General features: G+C 41.0%; 1 protein-coding gene across 1 annotated transcript in view; it reads left to right on the top strand.

The window, feature by feature from the left end:
- The window catches only part of DCC (DCC netrin 1 receptor), a 926,782-nt gene that overhangs the window by 855,829 nt on the left and 43,387 nt on the right, over positions 1-27,566 (top strand). The window contains exons 24-26 of the mRNA XM_058168106.1: positions 1,970-2,196; positions 12,854-12,970; positions 22,973-23,128. Of these exons, the coding sequence (XP_058024089.1) occupies positions 1,970-2,196; positions 12,854-12,970; positions 22,973-23,128 (500 nt within the window). The remainder of the gene's footprint in view (positions 1-1,969; positions 2,197-12,853; positions 12,971-22,972; positions 23,129-27,566) is intronic.

Genomic DNA, 27,566 nt, shown 5'->3' with positions numbered 1-27,566 from the left:
CCACCCTCGGCTTATACTCGAGTCAATAGTTTTTCCCAGTTTTTTGTGGTAAAATTAGGTGCCTCGGCTTATATTTGGGTCGGCTTATACTCGAGTATATACGGTATATCCCTGGTGGTTTCATAGCTGTTAGAATATTTATTGATTTTGAAAGCTGAAGCCCACAATATATGTGTGTGTCTGTGTGTTTGTGTGTAGCTAGCTAGCTAGCTAGATTAGAGAGAGAGAGAGAGAAGGATAGGTAGGTAGGTAGGTAGGTTGATCAATAGATAGATAGATAGATAGATGGATGGATGGATGAATGGATGTAGAGGTAGAGGTAGAGATAGAGGTAGAGGTAGAGATAGATAGAGATAGAGATAGAGATAGAGATAGAGATAGAGATAGAGATAGAGATAGAGATAGAGATAGAGATAGAGTTAGATAGAGATAGAGATAGAGATAGAGATAAGGAGGAGGGTTGGTAGCTCTGCATAATCATCCAGTTTCAAAGCTTAAAGACCATGCAATATATCAAGTGCTTATCAATGTATACAGGCCTGGCATATAGGTAGTTCTCAACTTAGGACACAATACAAACCAGTATTTATGTTGCTAAACAAGGTGATCATTAAGTGAATCATACCTGATTTTACAATTTTTTTTCTCATGATTATTAAGCTAATCATTAAAGTTGTTAAGTGAATCACATGATCCAGCTTCCCCTTCCCCTTTGCTTGCTGGAAGCTGGCTGGGAAGATTATAAATGGTGATCCCATGGCCCTGGGGCAGTGTGACTATTGTAGATATGTACCTGACGGTTACCAAGCAGTCAAATTTTAACCACGTCACTGTGAGGATTGTTTGGAAGCTCAAGGAGAATTTGTAAGCCCCCTTTGTTAGTGCCATGGTAGCTTTGAACAGATGCTAAACCAATGGTTGTAAGTTGAGGACTACCTATATTATCCTATATGCTGCCCTTAATTCTTGATTCTATTCCAGCCTGGAACATCTTCCTCATATCAGTCATCTAATAAAAAGAATGATTTACCATACAAAACCATTTTTATTAAATTTCTCCATGCAGCCTAAAAGATGCATAGATTAGGTGATGATTAAGCCTAACTTGGTATGATACTGCTGCATAAGGCATCTAAGAATCATCATCTCAGATGCATCTAAGCATCTAAAAAGGCATCTAAAAAGACAGATATTGTCTTTTTTCCTCCCAAATGGCATCTTAATAGAGCAATGGGGGTTGATGGGAATAATCCACTTGATAAATTGCCCTTAAAGTAGAATTTGGGATCACAGCCATTTGGGGTCCATTATATAGGTGAGTGTCCTTCCCCAAGATAGGATAAAGTTTGATCATTTTTTAAAATTTATTTATTTTGTCAAGCATGTATAAGATAACAGATATAAGTATAAACATGATTATGAATACGTGAAATGGATACGAATAAATGGGGACATTAGGACAGGGATGGAAGGCACGCTGGTGCACTTATGCACGCCCCCTACAGACCTCTTAGGAATGGGGTGAGGTCAACAGTAGCCAGTTTTAGGTTAAAATTTTGGGGATTTTGGGATGAAACCACAGAGTCAGGTAGTGCATTCCAAGCGTTGATCACTCTGTTGCTGAAGTCGTATTTTCTGCAATCTAGTTTGGAGCTGTTTACCTTGAGTTTGTATCTATTGTGTGCTCGTGTATTGTTGCAGTTGAAGCTGAAGTAGTCGTTGACAGGTAGGACATTGTAGCATATAATTTTGTGTGCTACGCTTAGGTCAGACCGAAGGTAGTCTGTAGTTCTAAGTTGTCTAAGCCTGTTGTTCTTGATCAGTTTAGGCTGAAATTTTACTCGGGCAAAGGGAATAAATGTAATCAATCCCTCACTGCATCCATTGAGTACTATGAGAAATAAGATCATTATTTAAGAAACTGGGGCATTTTGACTTTTCTCTCCTACCTTCTTCCTCTCCTGAACAGAAAGCGTGCTACTCATAGCGCTGGCAAAAGAAAGGGCAGCCAGAAAGATCTGAGGCCTCCAGATCTTTGGATACACCATGAAGAGATGGAAATGAAGAACATTGAAAAGCCGTCAGGTTCTGATCCACCGGGAAGAGTCTCACCAATCAAGAGCTGTCAAGAAATCACTCCAGGCAGCCACAGCCAATCTGAAACGCAGATGGGCAGCAAGAGTGCCCCACAGTCTGGTAATATTGCTTCTTACCATATGTAAAAAAGCACTGTACAGCACAGGTTCACACCCATATACAATCCCTAATGAATTCCAGGGAAACATCATGCGAGAAGCAATTATGGAATTTCATCCACAAGTGTGCCTCAAGATGGGATGTGGTAGGCATTGTGTGAAAAACACAACCTAAGCACCAGTTCAGGTTTATTGGCTCCTCATAGTGGTCAGATAAGGGGGAAAAATGTGATGTTTTTGATGCCAAATATATACGGTAGGTTTGATGGCAAGTAATATTGCACTAATCTTGCTAGCAACACATGGCAGAGGGAACATTCCACAAGACATTAATTCATAAGATTTTGTTGTTGACGATGGCCTATTGATTAGTCTCTGGATATGTTCTGTATTGTGTTTAAGGTTTCTGTATGTTTTTACGTTCTTGTGTGTCTCTAGCTATAAATGTTATAAATGCAGGATTGGTAGCTTTTTTTTCAAGCTTAGGCTTCCCGCCAATCGTGGTCAAAGTCATAGCCTGACTGAATGAAGTCACTGCTGATACTGTCACCACCATATTTATCTCTCCAACCAACCTCATTAGTAAACATCATTCAAGCATGTATGCACTCCAGTGGTGGGTTTCAAATTTTTTTACTACCGGTTCTGTGGCCGTGGCTTGGTGGCCGTGGCTTGGTGGGTAAAATCTCCACTCCCACCCCATTCCAGGGGAAGGATACTATAAAATCTCCATTCCCTCCCCAATCCAGGGGAAGGTTACTGCAAAATCCCCATTTCCTACTGATCAGCTGGGACTTGGGAGGCAGAGAATGGATGGGGGCAGGGCCAGTCAGAATTTTTACTACCGGTTCTCCGAACTATTCAAATTTTCCGCTACCGGTTCTCCAGAACTGGTCAGAACCTGCTGAAACCCATCTCTGATGCACTCCCTTATTTAAACACACTTATTCACACCACTTTTATTATTTTTATTATTATTATTTAAACTCTCGACCACTTTTATTATTTTTATTTATTTTTTATTCCGTTTCTATATCCACCCATCTCAACCAAGTAACTCTGGGTGGCTTACAATTCTAACACTATAAAACCATTTCAACAATACAAAACAATAAAAACATCCATAACAAGTACATAGATAACCAAGTAGTATTTAAGCTTTAGCTTAAATTGGTCTTTAGCACATTCTGAGTCCTGGGCCTGGACACATAGCCAGGTTTTTAAAGCCTTATGAAAGGCCAACCAGGTTCATTCTAATCTCTGGTTAAGATAATCTCCAATTATCCTCTAAATTTTACTTAATCACTGACACCTCAAGGCCCGAAGATACAAATTTCTTTAAAGTACATAGCTGCCTGGACCTTGGGCATTGCAGAAATAGGACATTCTACAAGATGCTGAGACTCTAGAAAGAGTGCAGAGAAGAGCAACAAAGATGATTAGGGGACTGGAGGCTAAAACATATGAAGAACGGTTGCAGGAACTGGGTATGTCTAGTTTAATAAAAAGAAGAACTAGGGGAGACATGATAGCAGTGTTCCAATATCTCAGGGGTTGCCACAAAGAAGAGGGAGACGGGCTGTTCTCCAAAGCACCCGAGAGTAGAACAAGAAGGAATGGGTGGAAACTGATCAAGGAAAGAAGCAACTTAGAACTAAGGAGAAATTTCCTGACAGTTAGAACAATTAATAAGTTGAACGACTTGCTTGCAGAAGTTGTGAATGCTCCAACACTGGAAATTTTTAAGAAAATGTTGGATAACCATCTGACTGAGATGGTGTAGGGTTTCCTGCCTGGGCAGGGGGTTGGACTAGAAGGCCTCCAAGGTCCCTTCCAACTCTGTTGTTATATTGTAATCTAATTCTATTCTATTCTATTCTATTCTATTCTATTCTATTCTATTCTATTCTACTCTAGTTAGTCTAGTCTAGTCTAGTCTAGTCTATTAGCTAAAAGTAGCCCTGAGATTGGTTCAGTTCAAAGATCTTCCTAGGCCAGCATCTATCACACTGGCCAAACAGATACTGTATATCAGAAGTTCAAAAACAGGTGAATGATGGCCCTCTTCCTCTGTTCCTCCTAGCAACTTTGTGAGTAAAAGTTTTGGGTGTGGCGTGGATCTCAGGCAGGTTATTTATCTAGTATCTTTTCATGACTTAAGATCTCAAGCTTTGGATTCCTGTTGGATAGGTAATTTTTTCCTACCTAGATTACATTTGAATTGGATCTCAGATATTTAAAATAGCACATTTTTTTCATAATCATTAGTAAATATTAGATATGAAATCTACAGAGAGGTCAATTCAAAGCAAAACTCTTAAATAAACAATTACAATCAGATTTTCTTCTGCAATTCTAATGCTCACAAAATCAGTAATTGCTATTTCAGATATAAACAGGGATGTTTATATTAGGGTTTAATATAGATAATAATGAGTATAGCAAATCAGTGTAATTCCAGATATTTATACTTGTTTGTATGTGGAACTAAAGCTTCTCATTTTATGCTATTAATTTGCCAAATCTTCCACCATAGACCATAATCCTGGCATTAGAGTTTGATCTGAAGTTATATATATATATATATATATATATATATATATATATATATATATATATATATATATATATATATATATATATATATATATATAGGTCTTTGGTTGTTCGGGTTTTCTCCCGTGTAAAATTGGAAGTGTCTTGGCGACGTTTCGACGAAGTCTCATTCGTCATCTTCAGGCTTCAGCTTCGTGCTTCTGGGAGCAATGTGTGATCGCAGCTGTTTCTTCCTTTTAACTGCTAGTGGGGATTTGAACTGATTGGGTGGGAGCTTGGCTGTGCTCTGATTGGATGGGGGTTTTTCTGTGCTCTGATTGGCTGGGGGTGTGTCCTGTGTTGGTGGGGGCTTGGTTGTGCTCAGTCTAATCTGTGCTGCAGGGGGATTTGAGCTGGTGAGCTGCACTGCTGCTGTTTGGCTTCGTGTTCGTGGTCGTGCTACATCTTCGTAGTGGGTGTCAGTCTGCTGCATGTATGGATTGGAGGGGTTTGAAGTGGCTAATGTTGCAGCTGCGGTCTGGCTTCTGGTCCTTGGTCGTGCTTCCTGATCAGTGTGGGTTTGGGTGTGCTTTCTGGGTGGATGTGTGGTGGTGACATCCTGTGTGGACCTCGTGAGTGTGGGTCTGGTGTCATTCCTCGTGTTAGGGACACGTTTGTCAATAAGGGCAGGTTTCAAATGGCTGGTAGGCGGAGGTATCATCTCGTTTGTTCATGCTGTGTGGGCGTTTTCTATCTCGATGGCTTCTCTGATTATTCTGTTGTTAAAGTGTTCAGTTTTGGCGATAGTTCTGGTCTTTTTAAAGTCAATATCGTGTCCTGTGACTTTAAAGTGTTGGACCAGGAAGAAGTTGGTTCCTCTTTTGAATGAGTTCTTGTGTTCTTCAATCGTGCACTTATTCTTCTGTTGGTTTGTCCAATGTATGTGGTGGGGCAGGCGGTGCATGGGATTTCATATACTCCTTGATTTTCTAACTCAATTTTGTCTTTGGGGTTTCTTAGGATGGTGGATATTTTTGGTTTGTGCAGAATGCTGTCTTGATGTTATGTTTGTGGAGGATCTTGCTGATTCTGTCTGTGGTGCCTTTTATATATGGGAGGAGGGCTGTGCCATTTTCTTGCTCTCTGTCTTGGGTTTTAGTGGGGGTTCTTTTGGATTAGTTTGGTAATCTTATTTCTCTGGAATCCATTGGATGTTAGTACGTTTGTGAGAGTGTGTAGTTCGGTTTTAGGTGTTGTTCATCAGCTAAGCATTTTGTTCTAGAGATGAGTGTCTTGGCTACGGAGTTGATCTGTGCTGGGTGGTGGTGTGAGAGTGCATGCAGATAGCGGTTTGTGTGTGTTTTCTTCTGGTAGATGGTGTGTCCTAGGGAGCCATTGGGTTTCTTGTAGACTAAGACATCTAGGAAGGGAAGTTGGTTGTTAACTTCTGTTTCCATGGTGAACTGTATTTTGGGGTGTAGGCTATTGAGGTGTGTGAGGAAGTTTTCAAGTTTTTCTTTCCCGTGTGGCCAGATTATGAAGGTGGCGCTCACGATCTGAGCCAGAGTTTGGGTTTGTGATCAGATTTTTCTAGTGCTTGGGTTTCAAAGTGTTCCATGTAGAGGTTGGCAATGACAGGTGAGAGGGGTGATCCCATGGGTGCGCCTTCTATTTGTTTGTATTTTTGTCCGTTATAGATGAAGTATGTGTTGGATAGGCAGTGGTTGGTCAGATCTAGTATGTGTTTGGGGGGGTTATATTTGTTTTGGATAGCTGAACCGCTATCTGCATGCACTCTCACACCACCACCCAGCACAGATCAACTCCGTAGCCAAGACACTCATCTCTAGAACAAAATGCTTAGCTGATGAACAACACCTAAAAACCGAACTACACACTCTCACAAACGTACTAACATCCAATGGATTCCAGAGAAATAAGATTACCAAACTAATCCAAAAAGAACCCCCCACTAAAACCCAAGACAGAGAGCAAGAAAATGGCACAGCCCTCCATATATAAAAGGCACCACAGACAGAATCAGCATGATCCTCCACAAACATAACATCAAGACAGCATTCTGCACAAACCAAAAAATATCCACCATCCTAAGAAACCCCAAAGACAAAATTGAGTTAGAAAATCAAGGAGTATATGAAATCCCATGCACCGCCTGCCCCACCACATACATTGGACAAACCAACAGAAGAATAAGTGCACGATTGAAGAACACAAGAACTCATTCAAAAGAGGAACCAACTTCTTCCTGGTCCAACACTTTAAAGCCACAGGACACGATATTGACTTTAAAAAGACCAGAACTATCGCCAAAACTGAACACTTAACAACAGGATAATCAGAGAAGCCATCGAGATAGAAAAACGTCCACACAGCATGAACAAACGAGATGATACCTCCCGCCTACCAGCCATTTGGAAACCTGCCCCTATTGACAAACGTGTCCCTAACACGAGGAATGACACCAGACTCACACTCACGAGGTCCACACAGGATGTCACCACCACACATCCACCCAGAAAGCACACCCAAACCCACACTGATCAGGAAGCACGACCAAGGACCAGAAGCCAGACCGCAGCTGCAACATTAGCCACTTCAAACCCCTCCAATCCATACATGCAGCAGACTGACACCCACTACGAAGATGTAGCACGCACCACGAACACGAAGCCAAACAGCAGCAGTGCAGCTCACCAGCTCAAATCCCCTGCAGCACAGATTAGACTGAGCACAACCAAGCCCCCACCAACACAGGACACACCCCCAGCCAATCAGAGCACAGAAAAACCCCCATCCAATCAGAGCACAGCCAAGCTCCCACCCAATCAGTTCAAATCCCCACTAGCAGTTAAAAGGAAGAAACAGCTGCGATCACACATTGCTACCAGAAGCACGGTTGAAGCCTGAAGATGACGAATGAGACTGTCAAACGCCGCCAAGACACTTCCAATTTTACACGGAGAAAACCCAACAACCAAAGACCTATATACAAACACCGTGAAAACCTCAGAAAACAAATATTGCACCTCACGGGAGGAAATCCACCATCTGACCAGGACCTATGAAAAACTAGAAGTCCAAAGAGCTTCCATTTTATGTGACCTCGCATTCCTACGAAACTGCCGCGATGAAAATTTAATCCCCAAATGCTTCCAATTGAAATTCCACTCCAACTCTGCAGCCACCAAACGCATCCTAAAAAGAACAGAATTGGCCTTAATCAGAAATGAACTTCACACAAAAAGATTCCTCCTAGATCAAATCAACAAAGATCTCCTCACACTTCACCTCAAACTCAGCAACAAGATGCACCCGCACTTTGGGACAAATCAAACAACTTGCCGCCTGAGAGCGAAACACAGACCACCCTCAAGACAGACACGACACCAACAAACTCAAGACTACAAGAACGCCAGAAAACAAACCCTCCACCCTCACAGCAACACATGAAACAAACAGTGCATAACATCTCAGATAGGATCCTCACCAAAGCTGAAACCGATGTCCTTTCCAAAGGATTCAACTTTGCAGTCACTCCCAAATACATCCCCACTGAGACCATTATATGGAGTTGAAACCAGCCTGACCAAAATCAACCCCGATGACGCTAACAAAATCAGACTCGAAATCACCAACATCCTCTGCAGCAGCAAGCCACCCAAAAGCAACTTACCCAAAGAGGAACAGACAGCACTACTTAACCTGAAAAAAGATACCAGCATAATAATCCTACCAGCAGACAAGGGCAACGCCACGGTGGTTATGAACACATCTGACTACCAAACCAAATTAACCAACCTACTCCAAGACCCTGCATACAAGCCCCTAAAACAGACCCCACCACCTACCTAGAAAAACCACTAGATCCAAAATAAAAGCCTCCCCATCAGCGAAGAAATCCAACAAAGAATCATTCCCAGAGAGAAATCATCCAGATGCCCTAAGCTCTACGGCCTCCCAAGATACACAAAGAAGGAACCCCACTCAGACCCATAGTCAGCTCCATAGGCTCACCTCTACAAAACCTAGCCAAATTTCTCGCCAAACAACTACAGCCCTATGCAGAATCCATCGCCTCACACGTAAAAACTCATTCCAGTTCATAGAGATCATAAAGAAACAAAACTTACAGCCCAGCGACCTACTCGTGAGCTTTGATGTCATATCCTCTTCACCCAAGTCCCAATCAAAGAAGCCTTGACAGCTATCCAAAACAAATATAACCCCCCCAAGCACATACTAGATCTGACCAACCACTGCCTATCCAACACATACTTCATCTATAACGGACAAAATACAAACAAATAGAAGGCGCACCCATGGGATCACCCTCTCACCTGTCATTGCCAACCTCTACATGGAACACTTTGAAACCCAAGCACTAGAAAAATCTGATCACAAACCCAAACTCTGGCTCAGATACGTAGACGACACCTTCATAATCTGGCCACACGGGAAAGAAAAACTTGAAAACTTCCTCACACACCTCAATAGCCTACACCCCAAAATACAGTTCACCATGGAAACAGGAGTTAACAACCAACTTCCTTCCTAGATGTCTTAGTCTACAAGAAACCCAATGGCTCCCTAGGACACACCATCTACCAGAAGAAAACACACACAAACCGCTATCTGCATGCACTCTCACACCACCACCCAGCACAGATCAACTCCGTAGCCAAGACACTCATCTCTAGAACAAAATGCTTAGCTGATGAACAACACCTAAAACCGAACTACACACTCTCACAAACGTACTAACATCCAATGGATTCCAGAGAAATAAGATTACCAAACTAATCCAAAAGAACCCCCACTAAAACCCAAGACAGAGAGCAAGAAAATGGCACAGCCCTCCTCCCATATATAAAAGGCACCACAGACAGAATCAGCAAGATCCTCCACAAACATAACATCAAGACAGCATTCTGCACAAACCAAAAAATATCCACCATCCTAAGAAACCCCAAAGACAAAATTGAGTTAGAAAATCAAGGAGTATATGAAATCCCATGCACCGCCTGCCCCACCACATACATTGGACAAACCAACAGGAGAATAAGTGCACGCATTGAAGAACACAAGAACTCATTCAAAAAAGAGGAACCAACTTCTTCCCTGGTCCAACACTTTAAAGTCACAGGACACGATATTGACTTTAAAAAGACCAGAACTATCGCCAAAACTGAACACTTTAACAACAGAATAATCAGAGAAGCCATCGAGATAGAAAAACGCCCACACAGCATGAACAAACGAGATGATACCTCCGCCTACCAGCCATTTGGAAACCTGCCCTTATTGACAAACGTGTCCCTAACACGAGGAATGACACCAGACCCACACTCACGAGGTCCACACAGGATGTCACCACCACACATCCACCCAGAAAGCACACCCAAACCCACACTGATCAGGAAGCACGACCAAGGACCAGAAGCCAGACCGCAGCTGCAACATTAGCCACTTCAAACCCCTCCAATCCATACATGCAGCAGACTGACACCCACTACGAAGATGTAGCACGACCACGAACACGAAGCCAAACAGCAGCAGTGCAGCTCACCAGCTCAAATCCCCCTGCAGCACAGATTAGACTGAGCACAACCAAGCCCCCACCAACACAGGACACACCCCAGCCAATCAGAGCACAGAAAACCCCATCCAATCAGAGCACAGCCAAGCTCCCACCCAATCAGTTCAAACCCCACTAGCAGTTAAAAGGAAGAAACAGCTGCGATCACACATTGCTCCCAGAAGCACGAAGCTGAAGCCTGAAGATGACGAATGAGACTTCGTCGAAACGCCGCCAAGACACTTCCAATTTTACACGGGAGAAAACCCGAACAACCAAAGACCTATATACAAACACCCGTGAAAACCTCAGAAAACAAATATATATATATATATATATATATATATATATATATATATATATATATATATATATATATATATATATATTTAAAATGTTTTATGTATGCAACCCTATTAAAATCTTGAAATATGATATAATTTCATCCTAAGATTTTATTCTTGAATGTACTGCTGAAGTTATCAGGGTTCATTTGTGCAGTAAATGACTTCAAGTAACTGGAGATCATATGTTGCCTTTCAAATGCTCTCCTGAGGGTATCTGCCCATTCAATTAGATTAGAATCAGACTACAATAGAGCTGGAAGGGACCTTGGAGATTTTCTGGTCCAACCCCTGCTCAAGCGGGAGATCCAGTGGTGGGATTCAGCCAGTTCGCACCACTTTGGGAGAACCAGTTGTTAACTTTCTGAGCAGTTTGGCGAACTGGTTGTTGGAAAAAATCATTAGGGCAGAGAACCGGTTGTTAAATTATTTGAATCCCACCACTGAGGAGATCCTACACCATTTCAGACAAGTGGCCGTCCAGTCTCTTCTTAAAAGCCTCCAGTGATGAAGCACTTACAACTTCTGAAGGCAAAACTGTTCCGCTGGTTAATTGTCCTCACTGTAAGGAAGTTTCTCCTTAATCCCAGGTTGCTTCTCTCCTTGATTAGTTTCCATCCATTGTTACTTTTTCTGACCTCTGGTGCTTTAGAAAATAAATTGTCCCCCTCCTCTTTGTGGCAGCTTCTCAGATACTAGATACTACCATCTGTCATTCCCCCCCCCACACCCACAAAATTCCTTCTTTTCTCTAGACTAGCTAAACCCAATCTTGCAATTAAGACTAGGTAGAGTGGATATGCTCCAAGTCCCTTGCACCAGGCCTTGTCTTGCTTTAGATTTGAACCTTCTCAAGTTAGAAGTCCTCAAGGCTTGGGTGAGCTGCAGTCCCACTTGTCTTTGTCTTGAGTTATCCTGTGGTGAGTTCTTCCATGGCAAGTTGGGCTTGGCAAGTCTGCTGGGGCGAGTCGACAATGGTGAGACTGCCAGGGCGAGTCAGCCATGGCAAGTGTCCTGCACCAGTCTTAGTGCTCCATGAATTGATGAAAGTTGGACACTGGAAGAATAAAGTTGAAACCTTGAGATTAAAGAGAATAGGTATAGATATAGGGGCTGTGGTAGCTCAGGCTGGTAAGAAGCCTGTTATTAGAACACAGCAGCCTGCAATTATTGCAGGTTCAAGCCCGGCCCAAGGTTGACTCAGCCTTCCATCCTTTATAAGGTAGGTAAAATGAGGACCCAGATTGTTGGGGCGGGCAATAAGTTGACTTTGTAAATATACGAATAGAATGAGACTATTGCCTTATACACTGTAAGCCGCCCTGAGTCTTCGGAGAAGGGCGGGATATAAATGTAAACCAAAAAAATATATAGTCTGGGCCTCTAATTTATTTTTCTTCCTTTCATTTTGTATTTGCTTTTATTGTCCACTTTTTATTGCCATAGTTAGTGACTCAGTGTTGTGTGCTACAAGATGGATGACTTTTTCTTTTCTTCCTAGAATTTCCCCACAAGTGCAGGATTCATTTCCCCCCCCAGATCCATTGGTAGCAACAGGATTTGATGGAATGACTTGTCACCTGACCCTGACATTGCAGGCTGAGAGAGTGCCTGGCTTTCACAGCTAAGTCAGGACTAGCACTCCCAGAATCCTGGTTTCTAGGCTTGGGGGGAAATATTTAAATAAATGAATAAATAAAATCACACCAAATGTCAAATGCTGACTGGACCAAATAATTAGCATATGAAAATATGATGGTTCTTGCCGTGAATTTTTTTCCACGAGCTATAAGGAAGTCTAGTCACAAACTATATTTTTGAAAGACGATCAGCATTTCTGCAAAGTACTTTCCACTGGAGCTACAAGGAGACATGACTAAGCTGTGACACAAATTTACAAGTGGAATTAGCATTCAAAGTCAATTCTGAGAAAATGAGAAGCAATTCATTTGATTCCAAAGTGGCCCTTAATATTTTCTATGCTACTATTAAGAAGGGATGTTGATTGAGTCCCTCACTTTTTAAATTGGAAGCTATGACAAAACATGTCCATTTATCTTTCCACGGGCTGGGAAGCAAGGAGCCAAACAACTTGTATTTGAATTTTATTTAGTCCTTTAAAGCATTTATATAGCCGCTCATCTTACGCTCATGCATTTAAGCTTTGCTTTGTTTTCTTTCAGTTCCTGACACAGAAGAAGTTGGAAGCAGCATATCCACATTGGAACGTTCACTTGCAGCTCGACGAGCAACGCGTGCCAAGCTCATGATTCCTATGGACTCACAACCCAGCAATCCTTGTAAGCTTAACATCTACCCTAATATTCAAACAGGAATTCCATTGTGTTGTCATGTTGTTAGATAACTCTCTTCATTCAGTTGGATAAATAGAGTGGCGCGGTGGCCTAGAGGTGGAGCTCTCGCCTAACAATCAGGAGGCTGTGAGTTTGATCCTAGGTGGAGGCAGATATTTCTCTCTCTGGGCACGTTGAGAATATATCTCCTGAATATAACTCCACATTGGTGTCAAGAAGGGCATCTGGCCAGTAAACACTCAGTTCCATTCAGTTGCCCAGACTCCACATCGCAAGGGATTATTATGGGGTCATTAAAAGAAGATGACGATTCAGTTTGATAAATAGACATGTTTACATGGAAGTCTTCTCCTACACAGTTGTTTCTACCTGCTTGCATCTTGAATGGAGATTGTACCCTAACTCATGTTGGTGAGTGAAGTACAATTGATGGATATATAGTATGGAGCCATCAACGGTCTTAATTGCCCACAGCAACAACATTCACCTAAAAAGGGATTATGCCTAGAAATGCTACAATGGGAATATCAGCCACTATGATTGATTAGAGTCAGTTTAGTGTAGTGGTTAAGGTGCTGGCCTAGAAACTAGTAGACTGTGCGCTAGTCCCTCCTTAGCTATGAAAGCTGGCTGGGTGACTTTGGACCGATCACCAGGAGACTGTGAGATCTAGTCCCACTTTAGGCATGAAAGCTGACTAATCCACCTCACAGAGTTTTTGTGGGGGGAAGGATAGAGTATTATGCATGTTACCACCTTGAGTTACTTAATAAAGCTGGGATACAAATCTAATATAATAATAAATTATCTGCAGGCATTTTTCAAGGTTTCCAAATATTTTTGGCTATCTGAGATACAGAAAAAAGTATCTCAGATAGCCAAAAAAGGGGTTGAGAAAATCCAAGCATATATGTTAAAACTCATCTTCTAGAGCAAGAGTGTCAAATTTGTGGCCCACGGGAGAGATGCGTCACATGCTGGCCATGCCCACACATGGTTTAGCAAAGAGTGGGGGGAATGTTGTGATATGTCACGTGATGACGTGAGTTTGACACCCCTGTTCTAGAATAACAGAATAATTGAGTTTAAAGTTTTTTAGTCCAACCCAAGCAGGAGACCCTATATCATTTCAGACAAATGGCTGTCCATTCTCTTGTTAAAAAAACTCCAGTGTTGTAGCATCCACAGCATCTGGTGGCAAGCTGTTCCACTAATAGTCAGAACATTGCTCCTTAGTTCTAGGCTGGTTCTCTTCTTGATTAGTTTCCATCCATTGCTTCTTGTCCTGCCTTCAGGTGCTTCAACACTTCAACAATATCTGGCATTTACAAGGATGGTGAATGCAGGTTGGTTATTCACCACACAGCCACTAAAAAAAAAAAGCAAAGAAAACACCTCCCGAATTATTTGGAAAAGCTGTTAGTGCTGGATAAAGCATAAAAGAGAGGCAGCTTTCGCTTTTAATTATTATCTGTATTAAGGATCACTTGATTTAAGTCTCTTATTGAAACAATGAAATAAGGCATTCAGGTTGGTAAGAACAGTTTCCTCAGGTATTGATTGTTTTAATAAGATAACCAAAAAGCCTTCCACTAACCCACAAAGACAAAATTGTTTTAAAATTGGTTGAGACAACTGGTGATCTACTAGCCAACTGTGCAATTGCTTCTTATACACCGTGGCCGAAACACTTTTTACGTTACTGGAAGTGAATTGTAAGCAGGGTTTTGGGTTTTTTTCCCAATTCTGCTTTGGGATTATTGATAGGTATGATAGAAAAACAACGTTTTATAGAAATAGAGATATTAAAAAAAAAACTTACAGTATGCATTGGGCCAATCTTCTTAATCTGATCCCTTCTTACACATTTCTGGAAAGTGTAGTTGGAGAGAGTAGTGTGCTTAAGCAGCCACAACTTTGCCAGATTTCAACCCCACAGGTTCCCCTTGGACTTGGATTTTGGACACATACTGTATGTTAGTCCATTTGAGATATTTTGATTTAAAAATTGTTATTTTATGATAAACCATTTTGTACCAATTGAAGGTTACAAGGTATCAAACAAGACACAAGAATTTTAGTAGTATATCCAGTGGTGGGTTGCTACTGGTTCGCCCCAGTTCAGGCGAACCGGTAGCAGTGGCAGCAGGAGGCTCCACCCATCTGCCCGGACGTCATCAAATACGCATGCGCAGAAGTGGCGTGTGCGCACGAGTGAACCGGTAGGAAAGATAGATGAAACCCATCACTGAGTATATCGATATGGGAAGGAAAGGCCTCCATGCTTCTGCCCTGGATTTCCTGCCAGTTGCACCAACAAACTTTAATTTGCTCTGCAGCTCACAACATGAACTAATAGTAACAAGCTTGAAATCAATAGCTCACAGTGGAAATTTTGAATTAAGTGGGGAAAAAAGCAGAGGACATGCAAGCCAGCAGCATATTTTTATAAAATTGTGCAAAATAACTTTGAAAAATGATCGAAACATTCAGCTTTCACCCAAACACCATCGAAAAGACTACCCAGATGTGAAACAAGTGGCATATTCACTCAAAGGATTCGAAAAGGGACAGCCTAGAAATCCAATCTGCTTCGCTAGTTTATAATTGTTTTGTAACAGCAGAACTGGTAATTGGACAATATGAATTTGTGACTTCGTTCACTTCTGCCACCATAAATCAGCTGGGCTACCACTGAGCCTGTCACGAGAGGTGGCTTATTTATCCATTTGTCAAGTAGAAGGCCCAGAGCTAATCTGAAGACAGCTGTCAGTTATTTTAATGACATGATCTGATTCCTTTTCTGTGCATGTACACACATACACTCAGATGTGCAAATGCTTTATCAAAAAGAATTAATCATCTTGTTTGTTCTTCGAAATAAGTCTTTATGTACCATCGTTTCAAAGGGCATGGTATGAATATTTATTCGCAGTACTTGTGCTTCTGCCTTTCAAAAAAAAAAAGCCCACAATTCTCTAGACCGTGGGTGTCAAACTCAATTTCATTGAGGGCCCCATCAGGGTTGTGTATGACCTCAGGGGCAGTGGTGAAATCCAGTTTTTTTTACTACCAGTTCTGTGGGCATGGCTTGGTGGGCATGGCAGGGGAAGGATACTGTAAAATCCCCTTTCCTTCCCCACTCCAGGGGAAGGATATTGCAAAATCCCCATTCCCATCCCATTCTGGGGCCAGCCAGAAGTGGTATTTGCCAATTCTCTGAACTACTCAAAATTTCCGCTACCGGTTCTCCAAACTGCTCAAAATTTCTGCTATCGGTTCTCCAGAACCTGCTGGATTTCACCCCTGCTCAGGGGAGCTGGGTGTGTGTGACCGGGGGTGGGTGGGTTAATGGCCAGCTTGATGTCACTCATGTCGGGGGCACCTGTGGTGTCCTGAGTGCTCTGCCAGTGAAAACGGGCTCCCAAGCTCTATTTTCAGCTGTGACGGCCTCCTGCAACCCTCTGCCAGTGAAAAGTGAGCATGTGGCCCCCTCTGAGCTTCATTTTCTCTGGCAGAGGGCTGCAGAAGGGTGCCACAGCCAAAAACGAAGCCTGGGAGGACTGCAGACGGCCCTCTCAAGCTCCATTTTCACTGGCGGAGGCACCATGGGCCAGTCTTTCACTGTTTCAAGGATGGCCCTGGGGGCCAGATCTAAGCACCCGGGGGCCTTGAGTTTGACACCCCTGCTCTAGACAATTTGTCCTTGAATTTAGCGGCAGGGGAAGAATCCCAGCCTTCCTTCTCTTTTGGAAATGCAGATGGCAAAAAAAGAGAGGAAGTAGATCCATTAGATCAGGGGTCTCCAACCTTGGCAACTTTTAAGACTTATGGACTTCAACTCCCAGAATTCCTCAGCCAGCTTTGCTGGCTGAGGGACTCTGGGAGTTGAAGTCCACAAGTCTTAAAGGGACCAACGTTGGAGACCCCTGCATTAGAATACATTCAGACTAGGAGTACTTGGCAAAGAATACCATCAAGTGTTGTAGTCATCTCATGTGAGTATAAATGCTGCATTTTCACCAATCAGTTCAATAGGTTACGAACCTAATAATCATTGTCATGTTAGCTGAGGGAAAGGACCTGACTGGAAGTGTCGTTAAATTAATTTCACAGCACAAATAAAATGTGCTTAAAATTTTGACTCCCAACCATTTGAGCAAGATTGCCCCGATTTTAATATACATCTGATGAGCAATTATTATTTGTTCAGTATTACAAAACACCAGGAATTCTTTTTTTGGACTAGTGTCTTGGAGGTACCGATCTGGCCCCTGAATTAAGAACAAAATTATATCTCCTTGAAATAGATGGAAATAAATGTATAATTTTGCTGCTATCAGTAAGTAGAGGTACCTCAGGGGTCCTTAAAACTTTTTGCCATCAAAACTCATTTTAGTGTAATCTTAATGTACAAACCTACCCTAAAAATCCAAACACCAAAATGAACACAAATGAACAACAACAACAAAAAGCAATACGATGAAAATCTGGGGAAGGTAGATTTATTGTAATTTATTTTGTCTTGCAATACAATTACAATATATATACTAATTGATTGTAAATCCATCTTTGCACCTCCTTTGGACTTTGTTTGCACCTCCCTAAGAGAGATACACCTCACAGTTTGGAAACTACAGAGATAGAACTACTATTTGATTGACTGCTACTTCAAAACTTTGCTGGCTCTTGTTGGGGAAGTTAACACTACTAGACTTGATCATTCTAATTTTGCTCTACATGGAGCAAGATATATTTACAGTGGTACCTCAATAGCTCTTGGGGCCTTGACAATAAGTTGAAAAAGAATAACAGAATAACAGAGTTGGACAGGTCCTTGGAGGTCTTCTAGTCCAACTTCTTGCTTCAACAGGAGCTATACCATGTCAGACCAATAGTTGTCCATTCTCTCCTTAAAAACCACTAGTGTTGGAGCACCCACAATTTATGAAAGCAAGTGTTCCACTGATTAATTGTTCTTATTGTCAGGAAATTTCTTCTTAGTTCTAGTTGGAACTAGGTTGGAGTTGATGGCACATAATTAATTTCAACTAAATTTCAACACAAGGGATATTAATAGATTTAAACTCAATGTAATTCGCTCTAATCTTAATTGTAGGAAATATGACTTCTGCAATAGAGTAGTAAATGTCTGGACCACTCTACCTCATCCTGTTGTTAGTCTCTCTAATCCCCATACCTTTTACCTTAAACTGTCTACCATGGACCTTTCATGTTTCTTAAGAGAGCACCAGCGTGCCTATCATCCCTGTCCTACTGTTCCCAATTATATGTAATCTTTCTATGTGTTTATGGCCATGTTTTGCCTATTTATATCCTTTTTTTGTGCCAATTTTTTTTCATATATCCATGTCTACTGTATGTTTATGCTGTTACTTGTTTCCTTGCACTTGTTGACAAATCAGTCAATCAATCAATCTTTGGCTATGACCCAATCGTAAGCATCAACAGCCAGTTGATTAGACTGATATTCATTTGGACAAATAGAGTTATTGTAGTTGTTTTTATTACTATTATTCTTCGAGGCAGAAATGAAAACGCCCAGCTGGGATAGTAGATGCAACTTGTGCCAAACTATGTATTGAAACAGTTGATCATACATTAAATGAATACAGCAAAATCGCATAGCTTAGTTTAAAAAAGGGCATTAAGAAGTTGGGTAAGTACTGCACTGACTTTTATGTTAGAAGTGCCAATTAACAGTCAATAAGAATTACTGGAAGCATGAAATCACATATAAAGTCCTTGGAAATGACACCAAAAGTTATGGGATTTTAAAATTCAAACCAACTGATACCTAGAACAGACCATACTTTATTCCTGAACCCATTACAGGGGACAGTAATGTTGAAGACAAGGAATTGGAAAGGTTACAAAATACAAAAATCTGCAAATAGGGACAGGAAAAATGGGAAGAAAATGCTACCGATGCCAATTATTGTTGGGATAATAGATGCTGTTTCACAAAGACCTGGGATGGTTTTGGACTGCTTAAATTAGGAAAAACTCTTAACTCCAACTAAACAAAATCACAAATGAGTATTTCAAAATTAGGTACCACTTTCATGATTCTCAAATCCTTGAGTAGCTCTGAAATTATGAAGAAAAAAACTGGTCAACATTGACTATGATTCTTGATTAGTAAAACCGGAGTTTAATGTGTTGTGATATTAATTAAAATAATTACTCTAGCTCTAGCAAAAAGTCGGTAGAGATTCTCAGTCATCCAGGTCATGGTTGTCCCAAAGATGCTTTTTCAAGAGGCACATGGACTTTCTTGTTTTTCTTTTTGAAAATGTTCCACTTCTCATCCAAGAAGCTTCTTCAGCTCTGACAGAATAGTGGGGAATGGAAGGATTTATATTCCTTGCAGACAACTAGTCATTTGCATCATTTTAGAGGATCATTGAAGCACTTGGAGGTTTATCTGTGTCCTCAGGGTCACCTGAGTAGTGTTGGGAATATACATCCTTCCATTCCCCACTATCCTGTCAGAGCTGAAGAAGCTTCTTGGATAAGAAGTGAAACGTCATCAAAAAAAAAAAAAAAAGAACTAGAAAGTCCAATTGCCTCCTGCAAAAGCACCTTTGAGTCTAACACTAGCAGTTTGAGACTTTCCTTCATTAATATCAACCAGGCTGCATACTTTTTTAGTTATATCTCTGCCAAGAGTAGATTTAAGCATCATAAGTTCTAAAAATATTTATTTATTTATAAATGAATGAATGAATGAATGAATGAATGAATGAATGAATGAATGAATGAACAGATTCTCCTCTTCCCACCCCACTGTTCTCACTGAATTTGTTATTGAAAGTAGATGGGGAATTGCTTTACACATTGTAAAGCTGAGTGTGATGTTCTTGCACTTTTGTTGCGATGAAGCATTTAATGTATCTTCTCCATGCGGGTGTAGGTGCTGTGACTATGTCAATTATTTTCCACCTCCTTGACTGTTAGGAATTAGAAAAACCATTAAGTATCTATGAAGTTAAAAGGTTGCCCTATTAAACTTTGCTCTTGGCCAAGTAAGGAATGGCAGAGAAACAAGTCATACCTGTCAAAGAAGCCCTGTGTGAATCTGACCATTTTTATTAGCTTTTATCCATTCCATATAGTGCCTTCTGACGTCATGCATTTACAAATAATTGAGTTGCCCTTTGTATATTCTGCTCTGTTCCTGCCCTGCCTTTACATTGCCTAATATAAATGTTGGATCTGGCAAGAGACATTCTCTTTGCCCTTTTGGATAAACTTACTGAGTGTCAAAATTTCATAAGTATCTAAAAATTCTCTTCAGTTATCTTTGAAAATCCTCATTTCTCTGAGTTATGTGATGCCTTCCTTTGGGCATAAAAGAATATAAAAGTCGATATACTGGGAGAGAAATAGTAGCAATAGCACTTAGACTTATCTACCACTTCATAATGCCTTGCAGCCCCTCGAAGCAGCTTACAGAGTCAGCATATTGCCCTCAACAATCAGTCTCCATGAATCTGTTGCACTAGCAATAGCACTTAGACCAGTGGTTCTCAACCTTTATAGTGCTGCAACCCCTTTAATACAATTCCCCATGATGTGGCAACCCCAACCATAAAATTATTTTCGTTTTGAATTTATTGCGCCTGAAGCCGTATTGGCTATCGATCTGAACTGCTTGTGATTCCTTGAGGACAGAGGCATTAAAGCGGAGACTCCTCCCCTATTAAGTTTATCGTGCTTGAAGCCAGATTAGGCTAGCGATTGGGAATGATTGCAGCTGGCTTGAGTGGGAGACATCAGAGCAAAGATTTCTCTCTTTTTTAATTCATCATGTCTGAAGCTGAATTCGGCTGGCAATTTGAAGATCCTGCAGCTGGCTTGTAGAGTCAACCATTGGAGCGCGATTCTTCGACTCACAAGTATACTTCCCATATTTCCGATGGTCTTAGGCGACCCCTGGCAAATCGTCATTCGACCCCCAATGGGGTCCTGACCCACAGGTTGAGAACCGCTGACTTAGACTCATGTACAGTGCTTTTACAGCCCTCTCTAAGCAGCTTACAGAGTCAGCCATTTGCCCCCAACAATTTGGGTCCTCATATTACCAACCTTGGAAGGTTGGAAGGCTGAGTCAGCCTTGAGCCTTGTGAGATTCGATCTGCCAAACTGCAGTCAGACGGCAGTCAGCAGAAGTCGCCTGCAGTACTGCACTCTAACCACTGCGCCACCAAGCAATAGCAATGCAAATGCCATTACTGAGGGAGACTTGGGAATTTCCCTTGGGAAATTTTTGGATCCTCTTTCCTGCTGGAGAAATTATGAAAAGCTCTGCACTCAAATTCTCTCCCCAAAAGTCTGGTGTAAAGTTTTGAAATGCCATTTGTGCCTGGTTCCTGGGAATTTGGGTCATAGAGTTTTCTACCAGCATTACCAATGAATGTAACATGAATATAATTTTCATCTCTGGAACTCTATTCTGCAGAGGACACAATGCTAAATTACAAATTTTCAAAGAAGATCTTTCTCTGTTTCTAGGCCATCCCACCAAATGGAAGTTTCTCTCTTCCAAGTGCCTTTTATATTTGGGAGATGTTATCTTGTAGCAGACTCACAATTTGAAGCTTAACAGAGAATAGTTTGCACATATTTGTGTTATCCTTCTTCTCTAATCGTTGTGCCTTTCTAGAGGAACTATGTTTGATATTTTTAACTATAGTTTTACTCAAAGCTAAAACTGCCTAAAGAACTGCCTTTGTATTACAGAAGTGGAACTGAATGGATGTACTTATTCAGAAAACGTAAACATTAGTTTCTTCTTAACAATTTTAGCAGCAACACAGTAATAACAATACTCATAAAACACTTATCATAATACACAGTAATGGGAGACAAACCAATAAACTGATTTGCCCTTGAGTGCAGTGGCCGTATTATTAGCGATAATAGTTTGCATAACTATATCACAGTGACCCTGAAATGATTATGGATATCAAATAAAAATAAACTTTTTTTAAAAAAAAAACCATAATGCTACTTTCAGATCGGAATAATTGAAATGCACTTCACCTCCCAGTCTCTCTCTTTTTTCTGCTGTCTGAGAGGTAACTGAAGTATGTACTGCTCTAATTCTGACAGACCAACATGGAGAAATAAAGTAAAGCAATGAAACATGATAGTTGCCTTTCGCTCCCCTTTTTTTTTAAAAAAAAGAAAGAAAATTAATCTCATACTTTAAATTTATTCTCTTGCAATCGTCATTGATTTGATAGCACTTGGGTATCTTCCAATTACTAGCTGCCATTAAATCACACTTTGCTCTTAATTTGGAGGACATTTTCAATGAGAAATAAACACTAATTGATCAGTTTTTATAATAAATAGCATCAACTTCATCTGTGACTTAATCCATCATGTGTCTCTTTCTTTTAAATAGTTGAGTTTACTTTGATGTCATAGTTTAGATTTATTTTCTTCAAGGCAGCAGAGTAGTGGTAGCTGGAATCTCTAAAATCATAATTACGTTTCTGTCAAATGGCAGGTTGCGAGTCCTCACCCAATGCCAGCCTGACAAAAATAGCACCTTCCCCCATAAAACCACAATATTTATCAGCTTCCCCGCACATCACTGATATTAGCCAATTTGTTCCAGTGATTAAGGCACCGGTGTAGAAAACCAAGAGACTATGAGTTTTAGTTCATCCCGAGGCATGAAAACCAGCTAGGTGACTTTGAGCCCATCACCAGGAGACTGAGAGTTCTAGTCCTGCCTTAGCTATGAAAGCCAGATGCGTAACCCTTTTTCAGGCTACTCACCTCACAGGGTTGCTCTTGTGGAGAAAATATGAGGAAGCAGGAATATTAGTTATGTTCATTGCCTTCTGGAAAAATTCTGAAAAATTCTCCTCCCAGTTTCTGGGATAAACGTCTGTGTTTCCATAATGATGTTGATGAGCACAAGTGACCGGATTCCATTTTTCTCTCCAGCTGTTGTCAGTGCCATCCCAGTGCCAACACTAGAAAGTGCCCAGTATCCAGGAATCCTGCCATCCCCAACCTGTGGATATCCACACCCTCAGTTTACTCTCCGTCCTGTGCCATTCCCGACACTTACAGTTGAACGGACCTTTGGAACAGGGAGAAGTAAGTAGAGTCTTGCTTGATTCTAACTTCAGTACTGGGGAGAAATAGGTAAGACACAGAAACCACAAGACAATCTGTCTCAAAAACTGATTGAGACGGAGATGGCCCCTTCCCTGAACCATCGGAACAGGTGGAAGAAGAGGAAGGAACAGCCTTGCATTTGGCGGTAAGTGCTTATTTTGGAGATGGGAAGGCCAGCTGAGAAATTAACCATCTTTCCTTCTCTACATCTTTTATAATAACAATACAAGGGGGTTGTATGGTGAATTCTATTGATTTCTTATCTTTTATCACATAAGAAACATTTTAAATATGGAAAGTCCTCATTCTTCATTCCAGCACCAGCACCTCCCATTATTAAGTAAATGAAACTTCTACTAAACCTTTACCGGACTTTTCGCCGTGAGCTGAAAACATACCTATTCTTCCGAGCAGGACTGGCTTAATAGGGGTTTTTTTTAATTTGTTTTAAATGGGGTTTATTTTTATATTATGTATTTTATATTTAAATTTAGGCCATATGGAATAAGTTTTTTAAATATTTTTTATTGTAATATATTGTATTGTTTTACTTGGCTGTTCACTGCCCTGAGTCCCTCGGGAGAAGGGCGGTATAAAAATTAAAATATTATTATTATTATTATTATTATTATTATTATTATTATTATTATTATTATTATTATTATTATTATTATTATTATTATTATTATTATTATTATTATTATTACCAAAATCCTTGAAACTCCAGGCTTCCCTAGTTTTCCAGCAATTGGTTAGATACTTCAAATTGTGCACAATATTTTAGGTCAGATTTTGCTTCAGTTGTCTCTAATGTTCTACCTTTTTCCCCTTAATGGACACGTTAGCATAATATGACTTAAAACCTAGAACCGTGTTCACACTTCTTGGCTTTTCTTAGAAACAACAGGGACAAATAATGCAAGCAGGGTATAGGTATAATATGGTTTAATATATTCAACATTCCTCAAGTTTTGCCATGTTGCTGCATTGTGGTGTGGGTGTAGGTCAGAGGTGGGTTTCAGCAGGTTCTGACCAGTTCTGGAGAACCATTAGCGGAAATTCTGAGTAGTTTGGAGAATCAGTAGTGGAAATTCTGAGTAGTTTGAACTGGTAGCGGAAATTCTGAGTAGTTCGAAGAACCAGTAGCGGAAATTCTGAGTAGTTTGGAGAACCGGTAGTAAAATTTCTGACTGGCCCTGCCCCCGTCTATTCTCTGCCTCCTGAGTACCAGCTGATCAGGAGGGAATGGAGATTTTACAGTATTCTTCCCCTGCCACGCCCACCAAGCCATGCCATGCCCACCAAGCCATTCCCACAGAACCGATAGTAAAAAAATTTGAAACCCACCACTGGTGTAGGTGCTGTGACTACGTCAATTATTTTCCACCTCTCTGACTGTTAGGAAAACTATTAAGTATCTATGAAATTAAAAGATTGCCCTATTAAGCTTAGCTCTTGGCCAAGTAAGGAATGGCAGAGAAATAAGTCATACCAGTCAAAAAAGCCTTATGTGAATCTGACCATTTTTATTAGCTTTTATCCATTCCATATAGCGCCTTCTGACATCATGCATTTACAAATAATTGAGTTGCCCTTTGTATCTTCTGCTCCGTTCCTGCCCTGCCTTTACATTGCCTAATATAAATGTTGGATCTGGCAAGAGACATTCTCTTTGCCTTTTTGGATAAACTTACCGAGTGCTAAAATTTCATAAGTATCTAAAAATTCTCTTCAGTTATCTTTGAAAATCCTCATTTCTCTGAGTTATGCGATGCCTTGGGCATAAAAGAATATAAGATTGCGTATACTGGGAGAGAAATAATATTGTCTTTCCCCGAAAATAAGACCCTGTCTTATATTTTTTTGAACCCCGAAATAAGCATTTTGCCTTATTTTAAGGGAGGTCTTATTATTTTGGTGCTTGTGGAACAAGACGGGGCTCCTCTTGCCGTCTTACCTGATTTCCAGTTCTGTCTCCCTAACTCTAACCAGAGGAAATGGTGGGGACATGTGTTTAAATATTTTCAAGGACGGCTTATTTTTGGAGAGGGCTTCTTTTCGGGGAGGGCTTCTTTTCAGGGAAACAAGGTAGCAATAGCACTTAGATTTATATACCACTCCAAAATACTTTCCAGCACTGTCTGATCAGTTTACAATGTCACCATATTGACCCAACAATCTGGATCCTCATTTTCCATCCTCAGAAGGATGGAAGGCTGAGTCAGCCTTGAGCCAGTCAGGATCAAACTCCTGGCAGTGAGCAGAGTTGGCATTCTAACCTCCCACCCACTCCTCTCTCCTTCCCTCCCTTTCCCCCTCTCTCCTATGAGAGTTGAGCTTTCAAATTGTGAAGGGGAAAGAGGAAAATGACTATATTAACAGAAATGAACAGAAATGTTTGTGTGTATCTGTTTTTAATTCTCAGATAGTTGTAGAACTTCAACAAGAATGAATTAATTTCAGATTGAAAATAAGGGAGAAACGGTGAGAAACTAACACCGACATCTTTCTGCTTTGGAAAATTGGATATTTTCCCCTTTCTATACCTGTTTGTTTATCAGGGAAAGAATAGTAAGAAGCACATGACCAATTTTTAAAAATCCTATAAACTGTTCTCCCCTTCTGGAGGAAACTCTAGCAAAAGTTCAAATGTATTCTTATTTATCCTTGATTGTCTATAGCCTTCACCTTGTTTCTCTTTGCAACCAATCAAAGGAGGGGTAAGTCTTTTTCCTTCCACTTGACAAACTGTGAACTGGGAGAATGATTATTCTCCTGATTAAATTTCTCCAGTTGTTGCCAATGGTACACCTGGTGTCTAGACTCCTTTCCTATGTGCTCGTAAGCAATCAGAGGAAAACAATATATTATCATTGACATGTAACAAACTCATCAGGTAAGTACTTTTCTTACTTTCCCCATGCTTGGTTAGAGACTACTTCAGGAATCCCAAACGAGCTCACCCTAAACTTTACACTGTATCTTTTTCTTGTCTTTAATGCCCTGCTAATCCTTCACACAAAGATTTTTTTTCTGAAAAGAAACATCAATATTTTTGAAGTCTCTGTCACATTAGACGTTCCAATGCAAACCAGCAGCAACAAAGTTTGGGCTTGATTGAAATGTGACAGATGACCCCTGAAATAAATGCAGAAATTAAAATTGAATTATTAAAATGTAAAATTAAAATGTAGAACAGATGTTGAAGCCTTGGAAAGAGTATGGAGAAGAGCAACAAAGACGATAAGGGGACTAAACTGCATGATGAATGATTGAAAGAACTAGGTGTGTCTAGTCCAGGCCTGTCAAAATGGTGGCCTGGGGGCCAGATATGTCACGTGCAGGCCATGCCCACCCCATCTCCGCAAAGGCAAAAAAACATCACAATACATCACGATCTGGTCCGTGACATGATCCAGTTTGACACCATGGTCTAGTATAACAAATAGAAAGATTAAGTGTACTAGTATTTGATGGGTACTCACAAAGAAGAGGAGCTCAACCTCACAAAGAAGCAAGATCCAACCTAAAACTGAGGAGAAATCTCCTGACAATAAGAACAATTCATCAGTAGAATGGCTCACCTCCAGACATTGTGGATGCTTCATCACTGGAGGCTTTCAAAAAGAGACTGGGTAGCCATTTGTCCAGAATTATATAGGGTCTCCTGCTTGAGCTCCTGCTTGAGCAAGATCCTTTTCCAACACTCTTATTCTATGTTCTATTTTCTAAATCAGGGTTCACCAACCTTTCGGACCTCAGGGACCACAAAATTCATAATTTTAAATCCCGTGGACCACTAATATGATCTGCCTAATGACTGGCTGGGTGGGTGTGGCTAGGTAGACATGTGAATGGGTGGGTGTGGCCAACTTGATGTCACTCACATCAAGGGGTGCCTCTCCTGCCTCTACTTGCCCCTCCCCTCCCAGCCACTCTTCACCCGCCCGAGGTGACTGCTGTTCTAAATGGCTTAGTAAGATATTCCAGACTGATATAGCAAATGCCATGGTCTAAGGAACCAGTGACAAGATGGTAGTAAGAGTATGAAACTATGCATATTACAAACTTGCCAGTGAAGAGTTATCAAAGGGAAAGATGTAGTTGTTCTGTCCCCCTTGCCTCAGTCCAAGCAATGGCTTAATTAGCCGGCAACTATCAGCTTCTGGCAGCAAACTAGTGAGCGTCTGCCAAGTGTCTCTGTTATCTCTCTTGATGCCGATGAGTCAACCAGGAACAAAGAGTACTTCAGCTCTAGTTAAGCAGTTGATTTGCTTGCCACGAAGTGGTATAGCAGCTCTTGCTGCTTTTATATCCTTTGGGGTGAGGCTCCATGACTCAGCACTTCCTAGGCCTGCCCCACCCCTGCTTCTGTTGTTCCCGCCTCTCCTGCCTATGAAACCTAGGGTCTAGCCAG

Source organism: Ahaetulla prasina, chromosome 2 (assembly GCF_028640845.1).
Source record: "Ahaetulla prasina isolate Xishuangbanna chromosome 2, ASM2864084v1, whole genome shotgun sequence".
Lineage (NCBI taxonomy): Eukaryota > Metazoa > Chordata > Lepidosauria > Squamata > Colubridae > Ahaetulla > Ahaetulla prasina.
Note: the sequence above shows the minus strand (reverse complement) of the source record. Positions and strands in the feature narration are given on the sequence as shown.